The 16,557-nt window shown below is 38.0% G+C and overlaps 1 protein-coding gene across 3 annotated transcripts in view; it reads left to right on the forward strand.

The window, feature by feature from the left end:
- The window catches only part of ZNF804A (zinc finger protein 804A), a 156,480-nt gene that overhangs the window by 98,674 nt on the left and 41,249 nt on the right, over positions 1–16,557 (forward strand). The window contains exon 1 of one of the 3 annotated variants that reach the window (XM_030017724.1): positions 15,183–15,402. The exons of the other annotated variants lie outside the window; for them this stretch is intronic. Within the exon in view, the coding sequence (XP_029873584.1) occupies positions 15,388–15,402 (15 nt within the window). The 5' untranslated portion in view covers positions 15,183–15,387. Of the gene's footprint in view, positions 1–15,182; positions 15,403–16,557 lie in introns of those variants that run through there. 3 annotated transcript variants of the gene reach the window in all.

Consider the following 16,557-nt stretch of genomic DNA (forward strand, 5'->3'; position numbering starts at 1 on the left):
ACGCAGGAGGCAACCATGACTGCTAGAAGCTGGCAGCAGTACCAGCATTTCTGATATACAATATTCCCCTTTTACTCTCTGATGTAAGAGTGGTGAGGTAAGAACAGCTGTACCATGTTCTGAGCAGTGATGTAAGAACAGCTGTAACAATCCCTTTTTTGGGGGCCACCTCCAGATGCTTCAGAAGTTCTCTGATCTCTTGAAAAAGATGTCACTAAAAAAAAACACTAATAACATGGTACAGCAGACCTCTTCTAGTGTTAGGTCTTTATCGAGATTTTTAAAATGTGATTAGAAATTGCATATTAGTTGATTGTGTCTCTTATTTCTTGAGAAACTATTCTGATTGCTTACTTCACTATTACATCACCACATACCTGAAGATTCATGTAATTTTTTCACTGGAAATTCTGTGGTTTGTTTAGGTCTCTCTCTTCAAGGCAAACTCTCCTTTTCTGTATATTTGTACAGTCCTGATCCCAGTGGATGGACCTTACTGGCCTTGTGTTGTTACATCAATATAGATGTAAATTATTGTCATTGTTGAAGTGACTGAAGTAGCAGCTTTTTCTTATGAAATTGCATAGTCAGCCCACAATGAATTTTAGCATTTGCCATATGACATCCATTTAAGAAAGCTGATTCGCAGCTTCTGTAAGTAGCTGTCAGAGAGAAAATTTTCCCTTTATCTCTCAGCTGATGCGAAACTTCATTCTAATACAAAAAATCATGTGAGGATTATAATTATACAGAAGCAAATAACTGAAAAATTTTGCCCACCTTCTTTGGAAGGAAGGAAAAAGAAATTAAAGGTTTTGAAGATGTGCTATGTTTTTTTTCATTAGACTCAAACTACGTTTATGTTAGTTGTTTAGCTTGTACCTAGGACTCGATAAACTGTTAAAGCTAGCAGTTACCCTTTTGTTTCTGTGAAATAAAGGCAGAGTAGAAGGGTGTGGCTGAATTGGGGGGGGTGGAAGTTGTTCGGGGAAACTATAGACAGTGCAACGGTGCCAATAAAAGGTGTAGCTTTGCTAATATGGCATGTTTGGTTATATGAATTTAGAGGTTATTGAGAAAAAGTTCAAATTCACTTTCGAGTCAATAGTTCAGAAAAGAATGAGGTAGGTGCGTTAGTGGGTGGGCTCATGAGGAATATCTGTCTCTGGGTTCCTCAGTGCCTTTCTAAGTCTTGTTTGTAGCAATCTAATTACACTTTGAAAGGCCTATTGACTTTCAGTGCTGTTCTAATTCTCAGCAAGGATGATGTATTTGAATGTGGGATCTCTTGCACTTCTCTTTGCCTTTACTCTTTGTGATGGTGCTGCTTAGAAATGTTGGGGAAGCAAAAAAGAAAAGGGATAACAAATTTTCCATTTCCTTTTGCCAGTTAATTTTACATTTTCAAGTTTGACTGTGTATTAGCTGTAATTTGATAGTCATGAAGCATCTCAAAACATGCTTGCTTTGGAGCAAAAAGTGTTCTTACAGTAAATTATTCATTTAGATTTAGCTTTCAGGATGCTTCCTCGGTCTCTCTTAAGCTTTGGTTAGAAATACGAATATTGAATAATTGACCAGAGGTGAGCAGTAGTTTCTGAAGCATGAGTGTAGCTGTCTGAGGCAAATAGCCCAAAGCTGATTATGTGTATCAGCCTCCTCCACACCACTTGACCCCGACACATTTTGGAGCAAGCAGGTCCTCCTTATTTCAGCAATGCTATTGTTAAAGACAGGGGCCTGTCAGCTTGTTTCTTGCCGAGGTCAAACGCATCAAATGGAGTGGGACATCAGCATGATCAGATCTAAATTGCTTGCTGTGCCAATTTCTAGCTGTATTGTGGTCTAATATAAAATCTCCTGGTTTCCTTGCAGCTAAGGTATAAAAGACACACATGGTGTCGGGGGAACAGAGGGGAAAAAAATGGACAAAAGTTACGTTTTCAGCCAGATCATTATTAATCTGAACTTCCAGACCAGAGAGTGCTGTGGAGGCATGGATTGCAAAGCTCTGCCATTTACTGACTGAATTTACTGGTTTAGAATAGAGTTGATATAACAAGTTTTATGAAAGAAACATTGGTGATGTAGTAATACAAGCATTCAGTACTTTTATGGAAACACAAAATGCCCTTCCAGAAATACTTCAGAAAAATACCAGCATTTCAACACAATCACATCTTTTAAAATAGACTATTGAGAGGGTTTCATGATCCTGTGGGAGCTTACAGAGAAATCTGCTGAAACAAAATCAGCTGTTACTTTTGACTGAGTATAGCCTGATGCTGTATTTGTATGTAATCTTAAAGCTCCCAAAACTGCAGCTATTTTCCCAAATATGTAATATCACACCTTAAGCAACAAAAGGGGCTGTGTATTGGGTCTTAAGGTTGCCTTCAGAAAGGTAGATTCACATAAAAGTCTTAACCTGCTTACTGTTTTTGTGAGCATCATGTTGCAGTGGAGTATTACTGCCAAAATGCTGTTTACGTGTTAGGGCTGGACAGTCTTTTAGACATTGCATGCTTTGCTCCAGATATTTACTTCATATGAAGACTAAGAAGTGAGCCACAAATTGTGCTTGAAAATGGGAATAATGTCTGTATGTACCTTCAAAGAACAAACTTTGCCTGAGAGATCTGATTCTTTAGGTTACACAATGCCATTTAGAAAGAATTTGCTTCCCAATATAAATGTTGCATAAACTCCTGAATAGAATTTCATACATGCAGAGCTGAGAAGGAAATCCAAATATTATAAAAGTTTGGTAATCCAACAAATCCTGTTGATATAGAGGTTAGAGGGTTTTTTTTTTACGTTTCTGTTGAAGTATTACAGATTTTATCAGTCTTGAGCAAATCCGTTATAATGTGTTAATGAAAGTGGTGTCAGTATTTGTAGTTCATCAGCACTTTTATTCCCCTAACTCAGTCTGTTTTCTTCTGTTGAGAAGCTTTTCTTTGCTATTCAAAATGGACAAAAATCTGTGCTCTGCCAAACAACTGAAATAGGTAGCAGTTGAGAGAGTAGCCCTTAGTTCTCCCCTATTACCTGGGTATAAATGGCAAGGAAGAATCAGCTTCAGTGGGCTTTAGAAACGTATGTGAAGTGAGAGCAGAAATATTGTCAGGAGTCCTCCTTCATTCAGTTGGTTTGTGTTTCAGAAAAGCTGCCTGAGAGGCCACCGATGTACAAGCCCTGTGAAGACAGCTAGGAAGACAGCTAGTTTTTGTGCTTTAATTAATTGGAAGGTAAATGCTGTTTTGCCCGTGGGTTTCAGCAGCTAATCAGCCTTTCATTCATCCGTTGTTTTCTCTTGTCATTTTTTAAGAGAGCTGTGGCATGCTTGGAGCTCTTTTAAAACCTTGACAGAAAAAGTGACAGTTGTCTCGAGCATGACAATCCTCAGACTCTCCTCCTGTTTTGGAGAAGGCTTTTTGCAGCCTGCAGCCTATTCTCATTGCCTTTAAATCAGATGGAAAGGATCTATTGAGAACCATTGCTTTGGCATGAATAGGGGAGGCTCAATAAATGTTATTGTCAGTGCCCTCATATATGCACAGGTTCAAACGATTTTTCTAGGTACTATTGGTGTTGGTATTTACACATTTTAAATAAGGAAATCTCATCCCTAAGATATCAGTTATAATCAACTGTTGTTAGTATATTTAATTCAACATTAGAAACCTGGAGTAAGCCCAGTCTGAAACTGAGTCTTTAAAATGATGCTAAGCTACATCAAGTGAAATGAAGTCTATAAAACTGCTTTTCCGTGATGAATGCAAGCATGGATGATTTCTTTTTTAAACAGAGATAAAATTAAAGATGTTATTTGTATTCACTCTGACGTTTTCGTGCTAAAACCCATAAAAAGACCACATGGTAATCAATTGGTGGTGTTGGCTATCATATAAGTGTAGCTTTTGCAGTACATCATTAGTTTGATTCAGGTCAGGTGGGCTGAAATAAAACCATCTGAAGCAAGTCTCATTTTGTATGGCATTTAACAAGTGCGAGATGATAATTGCTGTCACTGAAGCATGACGGCTTTTGTAATGAATACTTTCCGCTTGCTTTCAGAGTATGTAGCTCTGTGTGTGTAATACAGCATGCTTTAATCTTAAAATAATAAGCAAATTTGAAATTGAATTTATTGTTCGATAAAGTTGTATTTGACAGAGGTTCTGGCTTCAACAGTCAAGGGATCAGTGTTTGCTTTTAATTATATAGTGCTGGAGAGATCCTGTACGCCTCTTTTTGTGATGGCGTGTGTTTCCAAACAGTTATGTTGATAATCAAATCTGAAAAGCACGGTTATAAATTGGTTAATGAAGTTAAGTGTTAGCCCAACACATCACATTTTCCCCTCCGTGCTGTTCAATCAAATCAGTGTTATCTGATTTTACAGTGGCTTTAATGTGGTCCTCTTGTATTTAGGTGGGATTGTTTGACTTCTTCGCCTTTCCATTGATCTTGCCCACTGATGATACTGATGTCACCTTTCTGTTCACGTAAAGTCAATACATTCAGCAGTAGATTAACAGCTACTCCCTTTTCACTGGAAAAAAATAAGTACAATAGGATGGCTTTGCCTTCTGGTCCTCCTGTGCAATGGTAGAGCTAGCGTGCTATACGTTAATGTACATGAGGGCTGCAGGAAAGTTGTAAGGTCTCTTCTTCTGGCATTAATAAATACCACATATGTGCTGTGATCCTCTGTTCAAAAATTCTTCACCAAAATTCAACCTGTTTGAGTGTGCAAAAACTGAGAACGACTGAAATGAAAAACCGGAGGGGTGTGTGTATCTATAGCTATAAAAACCCATGCATATGTGTATCAAGTTTGGAGAAGAAACAAGACTTGAAAGTCTAAAATTTCACCATTGTAACCATATTGGGTTATAAAATCAGAGATTTTTGGAAACATTATTTTAATGTTCCAGAGGTAGGAAACAAAAACAAAACAACATTAAAAAAACCCAGAACAGAAACTTTTCAATATAAGAAAGTTTTTGAACTAAGGAAGGAAACACCATGTTTTGTTGGACAACAAATGTTATTTTAAGTCTTTCTTCAAGAACATTACTATGTGGGTCCTGCTGCCTAAAATTGGAGAATGTGTTGGGGGTATATGCTTGAACTTGTGTTTCATGATTTCAGAAGATACGGAGGAAAAAAAAGAGTACAGAAAAAGATGAGTTTAAGGTCAATATTTGCTTGCCGTAGGCACCAGCTGTGGACCTGTGGGAATGAGCCAGGTCCTGTCTTTCTGCTGGGAACTTCTCCCAATATGGCTTATTTGGCTCCCTGCCACTGGTAGAAACTTCTGTTAATTCCGTTAATGTGACTAATTATGACATCTTCTCATAAATGGTGACCTAACTGTTTGCAAGTGATTAGATACTATGTCATTAATGGTTAGGCCCTCAAGTATAGTGGATGGGCTGTTTGGGGTTGGTTACTTGGGTGTGGGATGATGTCTGTTGGGAGTTAGCTCTTCTCTGCCCTCCTCTCTGCTCGTCCTTCTGAAGTGCTCAGCTGCCCAGAATAAAGACCGAAGCAAGCAATACTAGTGCCAGGGAGCTCTGAGACTATGCAAACAGTCATTTAAATATACATTAGAAGAATTCACATTTTCACTTACATACTGTTGAACTATTTTGCCTACTACTTCTCTTTGTGACTCTTTTACTTTTAAATGCAATTTAAAAATACTTTATTTCATAATTATTTGTGTGGCATATAGTTATATCGTAAAGAATATTATGACTAGAATCAAGTAGGCAGGGGAAAAAGTATTTGTTAATGGAAAAAGTAAAAGCTTCATGCTAGTAAATATTTTACCAATTTATGAGAGAAAATGTTGTAGGAAAGCTTTTTAAAAGGTCAATGGATTTCTATTAAATTGTTCTATTCTCATTGCCCTTAAAATTAAGCATGCAAGGTCAACATTAAAAGCCCTATGTTCAGCGGCTGCATTGCCATTTAAAGCAGAAGTTGAATACTTGGGCTCAGGCAAGAGAAAGGAGTGAAAACTTTTACTTCTTCCTACTGCTTTTCCAGGAGCTGTTATTCACAGCAGTAATTTTAGATCCACCTCCTTTGGCAAGATACTTCCAAAATGGAAATAGTCTGGATGTAAAGAATGTATGTGTAGATATACCATCAACGATAACCTTTTAAAGTGTCAGATTTGGTCAGTCTCATATAGGTTATTCTCCTAATGAGTCTTGTTGATGGTTTTAAATACTTGATAGCTCCTGAAGGAAGTCAGCCAGGGAAAATACATAACTTATCCATGTCGTGCTGTGTTAGAGGGCTTTGTGTGCTTTAGATCAGTTAGGATTCTCACCTTCCATTCCTGTTGGAAAGGCATTCAGTTGACAGATGGTTTGCGGGTGACCTGGAGGCCAGGAGCTGTAGGTGGTTGGTTGGCTGGAGCTAGTATTGGGGAGCATCATTGGTCATGGGCATGAGGGGGTCTTTTATATGGGATGAGATGTTGGTATTGTAGGCTTGATCTTCACTTCTGCTAACGGCAGTTGCTGAAGGCTTATGTTTCCATGCAGATAGATGCTGTATCGGGTTGGCCAAAAAAAGGTTTTCTTTTAATAAAGACAAAAATCAATACTTCAGTAGCTTGTTTGAAAACATTAAACAGAATTATTTTAAAAATCCAAAGTGATGGCCTCCATCACAACTTTTCTTTCATCACTTACTATTACTGAGCTATAAAACACAATTTTAAGGTGACAGGAGCACAATCCTGAAAAAATGTTTGAAAACCCTCACAAATTCAGGATGCAGAAAAAATAATATAGTCAACAGACATGTCTCACATTCTCAAGGAAAGACTCCAAATAAAACCAGGATACTGCTCAGCATTGATTCTTTTCTATGTATTTTCAAGTTTCTTTTCAAGGACACAAATTGTCATTCCCTGTCTGCTAAAAATCTGTATTTCTCTCCTGTTATTTTTGTTAAGGCTTTTTTTTTATAAGAGGAGATTGCTGACAGCTGCAGCACCTCTTAAATTCTCATATCAAAGTTGAAGGGATGTTTATTTTACTTTTAATCTGGTTTACATTAGAATGACCTTTTCTTTGCTTCATATTAAAATCCCTTTCTTGAAAAATTACTGTTTTCCTCCATGTTGCATGTGTTGATTATTAGTGCTGGTATTTATTCATAATTAAAAACACAGTAGGTAAGAAAACTATTTTTAAAGCTTAATCTAAAGCCTTCTGGCATTTTTATTTCACTGCATTTTGAAATTAACCCTTATAAGCATGTAAATAGAGGAATTGTACTTTTTAATGAGCTATAAGAAAATCAAATCGGCCCCCCAACTGGTGTTAATTTGTCTTTCAAATTTTGGGCTAACCCGCCTCAAAAGTGTTCTAGCTGTTACAGGAGTGCAGTCAGTTGTTTTGTCATGGCTTTGGACAGTCTCTGTATGAAAATGCAACATTGATCACAACAGTAGCTGCACAAACCCCAACCAAGAACCAGGTTTGTTCTGATTTTTAGTGCTAAAAGTAACAACTTTCTCTTTTTTTCTTTTTTTTTCTTTTTTCTTTCCTTTTTTTTTTTTTAAAAAAAGTTACATAAGCAAGACTCAAGCAGCCAAATATTAGAACGATTAGAAAGAAGCAATTTAGCTTAGAGCGATATAGATTGTGGAGGGTGACAGAAGCTGTCAGTATTGATTTTCTGCCACCTTCCCGTCTGACCTTTTGGATTCCAGTGGGCACTTTTAAGAGGATTTAGCTTGTAACAAATTAAAGATATCACAGAACAATTGCTGACTCATATTATGAGAGCTGACTGAGCTCCTTTGCTATCAGTGCAGTCTTATTGTACGCAGGGACATAATCATTACTTGATTTAATGTGCTCCTGTAGATAAAACTGTTTGAAAAGCTGTTTATAAAAGCAAGGTTAATGATGATAAATGAAGTTACCATCCACTTCATTTTTATACACATGTATGTGTATACATAGGGGTATATTTAAACATATAATTTTAAACTTCGGCTTGTGAAATTTATGATATGCAAAGGGATCAAAACATACACCAAAACCTTTGATAAAACAATGCTTAAAATGAAGCCATTAAAAACAGTCATATATAAAAGCTTCATCTGCATTGTTGTGGATGAAATTGGAAGGAAAAACCTAAGTGCTTTGTCTTCATTTAACACCTCCTGGTAGCCTCGTGACACAAAACTTCAACATGAGCATCCTCTGCTGAGTACCCTTCCACCCTGTTTGGAAGAAATCAATTGCTTGTCTGGACTGGTTAAAAGACTTCAGTCTAACTTAATGGTCATGAAGTATTTTACCATATGATGGAATTCATTTGCAGAAATAGTTATTTTTTCACTGGATGCCCAGAATACATATAATAAATATGTAATAATAATAAATAGGAAAATACCTTGTAATCATTAGCACAAATTTAAGAAACAAGGTGTTAGTATGTAGTTTTTTCTGTGTGATAAACGTGTGCTGCATTAATGTACTTCAAAATCCCACAGGAATATTGATCCAAAAGAGCTGTCTATGCCTTCACTGTGAGAGGCAGCGAAGGGCTGAATATTGGTAGGGGAGCAGAACACTAGGTGTGCTGGTACCAGCATTACCACCTCCAGCTCTCACCACTTCTGTGCTCTTTTTTGTTCCCAGCATTTGGCAGAAAAGCCAAAAGCAGAAAAGATGGTCCTGACACTGCTTTCTTTTAAGGTCAGGATTAGAACTGCCTTGAGTTTAGACTTCAGGCTAAGGCTCTCCACTATGCTGACATTTTTTTCTAACACTCTTTTAACCTAATTTCACTGGTTTTTATAGGTCATTTCTTTGTAAAATTGAACGTAGCCTGATAGTTTCCCAAATCCATTTTGGTTACTACAGGTATGCACTTTAGGTAGCATATCTTAAATCTGGTTTCCAAAGTCAGGTTTATGCTGTCACGCTCTGTATGTGTTCATGTTAATCTACATGTATACATGAAATGGAAAATCCGTTTCAGTCTAAATTAACAGAGAAGCAAAGATCTCAAGGGTTTCTGTGTTTTACAATGATGGAGGATCTAATGGAAGAGGAAAGTGGACCACAGTGTGAGGATATTATTCAGAAATGTTGTAGGATCCACACTGCAAACTCAAGTCCAGAGGAAATCAGACCACTGCTGCAGTTGCTGGCTGAGCTCTGTTTTGCTGAAAACAAAGTCCAAGATACAAAGATCTTTGAGGTTTGGGAATATATAATCTTTTTGTCTGCCCACTGCTACTTAAGGATCAGTTTTTTAAGTAGGCCTTGCTAAGCTCTGTACCCAGAATGTCAGGTTTAGTTTCTTTTATAAGAAGCCATATTATATCAATATTAAATTTTGTTGGTTTACTGTAGCTAAGCTGGAATCCTGTTCATCCGAGTCCTATATCAGCAATATTGCAGATACTGTTGCTTTTTAACAAAAATGATTAGTGGGTTCAGAAATGCTAATTTTGTATACGTTCCACCGATGATTCCTGCTGGAATAGCCTGTTGTGCATCCAGCAGTTTCTGTGGCATGGGGCATTTGTCTGCTGTTTTCTTTAAGGCAGCTGGAGTTCCTTTCAACTAAAAAGGGAGAACTTTTGGCTGGGCAGGGATGGCTTAGGGCTAAGAAAGAATTGAATAATCCAAGAATATGAAGCCTTTGAAAAAAAAAATCAGCACTCGTATGCAAGAAATCGGTTTCTTTTACCGAATGCCTTCAGCTCACGACTAATGCTGGCATCCCCTCAATATACGTTTCTATCTAGCGTGTCGTGCCATTATTTCTCTCTTCCAATCTTTTTTTCTAGTGGTATCAGAAGATCCTTGAGCCTCAAGGTCCTGCTTCTTCCGTAACTGGTGAGCAGTTCACAACTGTAAAGCAACTTCTTTGTAGTTTTATGGAAACCTAAAAGTGCACGTTTATCAGGCAGATACAACATTAGGAGGCTTTGGTTTTAGTCCTGGTTGTTGCACTCATTTCTTTTGGACCTTACACTTTTGCTATTAGCTTTGGTTCCCCCTGTAATAGAGTTGAGTCAGTCTTGGCCAGTGCTCTCACTTGTTCCATATCTCATGCAACCATCCTGTTGTTTATTCTGGCATGGTGGTGATGGGGCTGAACACAGCTTAACTGGATATGTGAACTGATTCAGGTTTTAATTACACATACTTTTTTCCCCTGAAGAAGTATTTTTAACCTAAATCAGCTTGCTGGTCTAAATAAATGCATGTTCCTGCAAACAAGTGTGCTGGCACTGAGGAGGAGTAGCTAGGCACAGAGGAGAAGTCTTGCTATTGAGGAGGAGGTACCTATAAGGTACCACATCAACTTCTGGGGACTCTAAAACTGTCTTTTATATTCTGTTCAGAGTCCCTAAAGCAACGGGAACCTACAGGCACTGCTCTAATGCAAGAGCAGAAAGGTTAGTAAGATACATGGAACACCTTTTGTGCCGGAGTTTCAAACTGGTTTCTGCAATGTCCCTGTTACTAAGAAAAGTCGAGGCAAGTGTATTAGCACTGCTCACACAGGGTTTGTGGTTAAGCATCTCCCTCTCTGATCATTGGTCTGAATGCTGCAGTGTGTGATGGATTGGCAGAAATAGTCCCTTGAACTTCAGTCAGATCTTGGTCTCTAGTCTGGTCCTGAGCTTTTGTGAATGTATATTGAAAATGTATTTAAAAACTCATTTCTTTACCTAACAGCATGACAACATGTCATTCTCTGCATTTTTGCTCAACTTCAGGGGTTTTTGACAACTTGCTATGCAGAAAACAGGACAGAAAATGGAGAAAAATGGAATAGTATGACTAAGGATCAGTCTAAATGTATCATTTATGCAAATGTGTGGGTTTCAGTGTGATATTTTTGAGGAAGCTTTGACTATTTTGTGGACACGGCTCATTTTCTCTGTATCTCTTTAAACACAGTTAATGATTATGGGCAATGCCGGGTAAATGCTTCCTCTTCGCGTGTTCATCTCGCAACAAAAGGTGCCGCTCGTACAGCACTGCTGGCAGCAAAGCAGTACAGAGCACGGCTGCAGTGCCGGTGCTGTTATAAGAGCCTCCTTGGAAATGTCATTGGTGGTAATGGCCAGTCATTTTTAGGTATTTTCCATCAGCTCATGTACAGATGCTGGATGTAAGACATTTGAGTTTGACTATCTTCATTGCAGGACAGGCTGTTATTGCACACTTGCCTGGGTAGGTAGACAATGAAGAGATCGATAAAAATGCTCTCTCGTGCCTTTTCTTTATCTGACACTCTCAACTTCAGAAGCATTTGCCCAACAATGTCTCTTGACACGTGGCTGTACCACAGTCCTTTGTTTTCTCCCCGTTTTCCAACACAAGAGTGAAAAGTACCAAATCAACCGAAATCTTTCTTTCTCCCCGTTGGCCAGGAGGTGGAGTTAAAATCTGGCTTTTATGCACTTAGGAGCCTTAAGTGCTATTTTTATTAAGCTTCTGCTGTCTTTCAATTTTATTGAAATTATTGACTATCAACTATCCAGCTTTATGGCCTAAAGTCTTCAAAACTTAGGTATTACTATGCACATAAAGTAGCTATTCTCATGAGTTGTATCTATTCAAATAACTTTTTGTATATGTGAGGGACATAGCAATGATAAATGCTCTGTTTGCCATTTGTTTCTCACACAAATAAAAAAGTAAGAAAAACTCATTAAAAGTCATTGGAAAAAAGGTATTTGCCATGGGTCATTGGTTCCTGTGCTTAGTATATAGACTTTTGCTTCAATTACTCCAATCTCCTTTCTTTATCCCGCCCCTCCGCCGTCCGTCCGTCCCCCCCCCCCCCCGCCCCTTTTTTTTTTAACCTAGGGTCATTTGGAAGTTTGCAACATTTACATTTTCTGTTATCTTTTCAGAGAGAACAAAGACCAGGCCCATCTCATCTCAAAGATGCTATATCTGGGTTTAAGACTGCAATAAGGTCACTCCTAATTTAGCTAGCGTAGATCCACCAAGGTAAATCAGGGCTCCTGCAGGGCTCGTCTCGTACTTTGGCAGCTTACAAAACAATCTCAGAAATTAAAGAACAGGATCTTCAAAACCTGTTTGTGTGTTGGCAAAGCACTGTCCTTACAGTCTTGTTCTCTTTGTCTAGGTAGCATTACTGTCTTTTCACTTAGACTGAGCATCTTCATCACACTTGATTACTGCTTGTGAAGACTATTTTGCATCAACCCAAAATTAGAAGAAATTTTTAGAAGGGTATTTTCAAGGAGTTTTCTCTATGGCAAATTTAAACTTAATTCCATTTCCCATTAGGACAAACTTTTTATCTGGGCTTCTGAGTAAAAAGATTTATTTGCATTATTTAAAGATGCCAAATAAAATTATGCTTCTCCCCCCCCCCCCTTTTTTTTTTGTCTTCAGATGAAGTCTTTTTCTGACTGTGGTAACACTGAGGATGCATCATACTGCATCATAATGCAAATCTTAAGCTCATACATATTCATAATTAGACAACTGAAGGAGCTCAGGAGAGTAATTCCTAGTGGGTTTGGGGGTTTGTTGTTGTTGTGGTGGTGGTTTTTTTAGCTAAAATTACAAGTACATCGGTCCAGCCCTACAAGATGTGTTCCATTTAACAACCAAATGTCTGTGTAGGAGATACTTCTTTCCAGTGGGATAAGCTGATACAGACCATCAGGTATATATCAGAATAGACTATCCTTCTGGTTTGCAGCTGGAATTGTTCCCTGTCTGCATCCAGGATTTGTTGGGCAGGCACACAAACCCGCCTAGGTGTGTTTCAGACCCGGCCCAGTTCTAAGGTCTCTTTTCAATGGCTGGGTATTTAAGTGCTTGTGGCACATAACTTCAAAGCACGTAAGGTAAGACTAGTCATGATGGGTCCCTGGGGCTATAAAAAGGTAGTAAATTTGCATGAAAAGATTTAATGATCTGGAAAGCCATAGTAAAATGGAATCAGTGAAAGGGTCTGTAAAGAAAAATCCCTGAGCCTGCTGGGGGGATTTCCAGGCGCACTTATTTCCATAGGTACCACAAGCTGTTCAGCAGCGCCCTGCTCCTAACGCATTGGCTGTGAAAACTCGGTGCACATGCTGAATTTAAAATAGGTTTTGAAACTTCCTCAGCAGGGCAAATACAATGCTCAGGGTTTGAGACATTTATATTTAAGTAACAAAGTTTCAGATTTGTTTGAGAGTAGAACAGATTGCAATTTTAACCAGCCATGGAGAAGTTGTGTTCTTGAGAGGGATGGGAGAGACACATCTTTATTTCAATTCAAAGATTATTATATACCTTGTTGCTTTCCTTCAAAAAAAAAAATCTTAAAAACATAAGCAGAAAAGAGAAAATACAGGAAAAATAGTGTTTTGAAAACTTAGCAAAAAAAAAAAAATCACTATAGAGGATCATGATAAAAGTCTTGCAGAAGAAAATTTATTACAGTCAAGCACAGCAGCCGAAGCTAAGAAAACCGAACTCGATAATCGCTAAGAACTCTCATCCTGAAAATACAGGCATGCAGATTTTCATGTGTAAGTTGTCCCATAGATCAATCACATGCTCAAAATGAAATATATTTAATAAGATGGGGTCCAATTTTCTGTTTTCCTGATGCCCCGGCCAGCTAATGGCAACTTTTCCTAGACCAAAAACTAACTTCAACAAATTAAAGCTTGAAGAGCTCTGGAGCAACTTTTTAATACACGTTAATAGTAGCTGGTCAACTGGCAGTCAGTTAACCCGACGAGAAATAAATAAACAACTCGCCCTGTCCTTTGCCCTTTTTCGGGTCCTGACACACCTTACAAAAGACGTGGTCATACCCCTTGGGTTGAGGGCTGCCTGGCATGAACACTGACATTTGTTCCACTGCTCGGTTTTCGTGCTCAGGAGGGGTTTTCAGTCCATCTCCAGGGCTGCAAGTTCTGCAGGGTTAAAAGGCACTTCATTTAGTTTAGTGTGTCTCTGGAAGGATCAAACAGAAAAACTTGATTTTCCCTAAGAGTCTAATTACGTTAGACACTTACCTGTCAATGAAATTGCATTAAGTAGCTGTGAACATCTTTAGATGTCTACATGCCTGCTGTAAGGAAATTAAATGCCAAAAATCAACCCTAGGATGTTTTAAAATCAAAATTCTGCTCTAATTAAAGTCTGTGACTGGACTAGTTAACATAGAAGAGTAAAGGAGATTAATACCAGGCTCCTTCCCTTGCTTGTCATTAAACAGTGATGAACATTCAGTGAAGAAGATGCTATCTAGAGTTAAACCTTCTTTCTTTTCTGCAGCAAAACCTTCTTCAGTTCTGCCTTGTATAGATGGAAGATTAGTGGTAGAGATGGGGTAGATAATTTTTTTTCTCGTGCTTTCTCATAAGCACTGACAAAGAGCTCCTTCGTAATGCTAGTATCCAAGCAAAGATTTGTGGCCAGCACTCTCACCTTGTAAGTGCATGCTCTGCCTGGAAGTAGGTTTTAAAGCACTAGAATAAATAAATAGTTCTATAGACCTATGCACAACAGTTAGTTTTAATGGCAAAAAAACCCAATCAAGTGATTTTATGAGTCCCAGTTAAAAGTAATTATACAGTGTAAGTGCTTTAAGTAAGTTAATGACACAGACTAATCTGATAACGGATTGCTGTCTCATCATAAGCTTCTTTTCAAGTTAATTCAATCTTAACATTGCAGGACCCTCTTCTGCTGCATGGCTTTGCTCTCCACTGAGTCCAGCTCTGTCCCTGTTCACATCCATCTCCATTTAGTGCAGGGGGTGCAGAATTGAGCTGTTTGCATCAGTAGGTGTGTGGTTAACAAATTTGGGGTTTCAAAAAAATGAGGATGGCATTAGGAAGCAAACAGCACTAATTGCAATAAATTTTGCTATTTCCTTCTGATTTCACTATGTTATTTATCCTAATGCTAGGGTGTTTATCTGAAATACTGTCTGTGTGTTCATTAGGAAGCTGAGAAACCAGTTTTATAATAATTTGCGTATCTTCAATAGCATTTTCAAGTACGCACATAACAGAATACTGATTAGCTCTCTTGTACGTAATAAGTGTTTTGGTTGGAACTGGTTGTCTGCAGGTAATCGTGAAGAGAAAATAAAGGTAGGGTGGGTTTTTTTCAGGCTCTGATGTTCTAATTATCGTAGGGGTCTTCAGGGTACCACTTCTTCCTTTGGCCCATCGTCATCCAGCACCGTGAAACAGTGGGGTCATTGCTGGTGGAAACTCCTTTGCCTGAAAGGAGAATGTCAGAAGGGATCAAGAAATCAAGGAAATACCATCTGATGTTTGTGGCCTTGTGAGTTTTAGGTCTCTGTCACATCTCACAGCTAATGGGAAAGTTTCAGGTAAGGTAATCAAAAAGATCTGCCAGTATTCTTGGTATTTATTTTCCCAGCTAGTCTCCTTGGTATGAAGCTGAAACTCACTATACACTGCTTGGAAATGAATTTGTTAAGATCAATGAGTAATTTGATCAGTGTATCTAATTGTCTTTTGCTTTGGTCTCACTGCCTTGATAAGGACAAGAACCTTATATATAATTAGATTTGGTACTAGACTGCATTAATATTATTAATGTATTCTATTTTTTCTTTCTTCCTTCAAGTGTATCAGTGGATGATGTATAGACTGCTTGCATGAGAAAAAAGTGATATGCAAAGATACTAAAAAAAAATTATATGTACTAAGTAATACCAAGATTGATAGCAGAGGAGATGTTGGTAAATTGTACATTTTAGTCAGTGAAATCTGCTTCTTCGTACTGTCTTTATAATACCTAGTAAATATTCCAGAAACTAAGGAATCCATTGTTAATTGTGTCCACGGATATCGCAGTTAATTGACTGTAGAGAATTGTGCTCTTAGGCTATGGCTGATTTTTCCCTTGGGTTTTTTTTCTTTTTTTGGTAACAGCATATTTTTGGGCAGATTCTTTCATATAACTGCAGCTAATACATAGAATGGTTTTGCCAAATCAAGAGTATTAGCTCGAGTTTTTTGACAATGTTCAAAATACAATTTTGCCTTTTGTTTGTTTGTTTGTTTTGTTATTGGGACAGAAAAAACGGTTTAAATTTTTTTTGTTGTGCAACAAGGTTACACTGGAACATCTGTCAAGCCTAATGTGATCTGATCCAGAGGATCAGACCAGAACAGTCTAATCCTCTCTGGGATGACTATACCGGTAAATTATCCTGTAGAAGGGGTTTATTTCTGTAATACATTTTACTTTGCAGTGACTGCAGGCCTGACCCTTTTAAGTCTACAGTAAATGCAGAATAGCTTACTGCAGTAAAAGGAGCTCACATTTATTGTAAAGTAAGAATATTCACACTGGCAATCACCATGGAGTAGATAATGTATTACACTTTTACATTCTTACTTTTTTTTTCTAGTTGACCTTTCTGCAGACAGTAGAAGTATGATCCTGAAGTGCACTCCATAAAAATATCCACTAGGTTGAGGCATCCAGTCAGCTCTCCAAAGTTACCTATGTAAAG

The sequence above is a fragment of the Aquila chrysaetos genome, chromosome 6 (genome assembly GCF_900496995.4).
Source record: "Aquila chrysaetos chrysaetos chromosome 6, bAquChr1.4, whole genome shotgun sequence".
NCBI lineage: Eukaryota > Metazoa > Chordata > Aves > Accipitriformes > Accipitridae > Aquila > Aquila chrysaetos.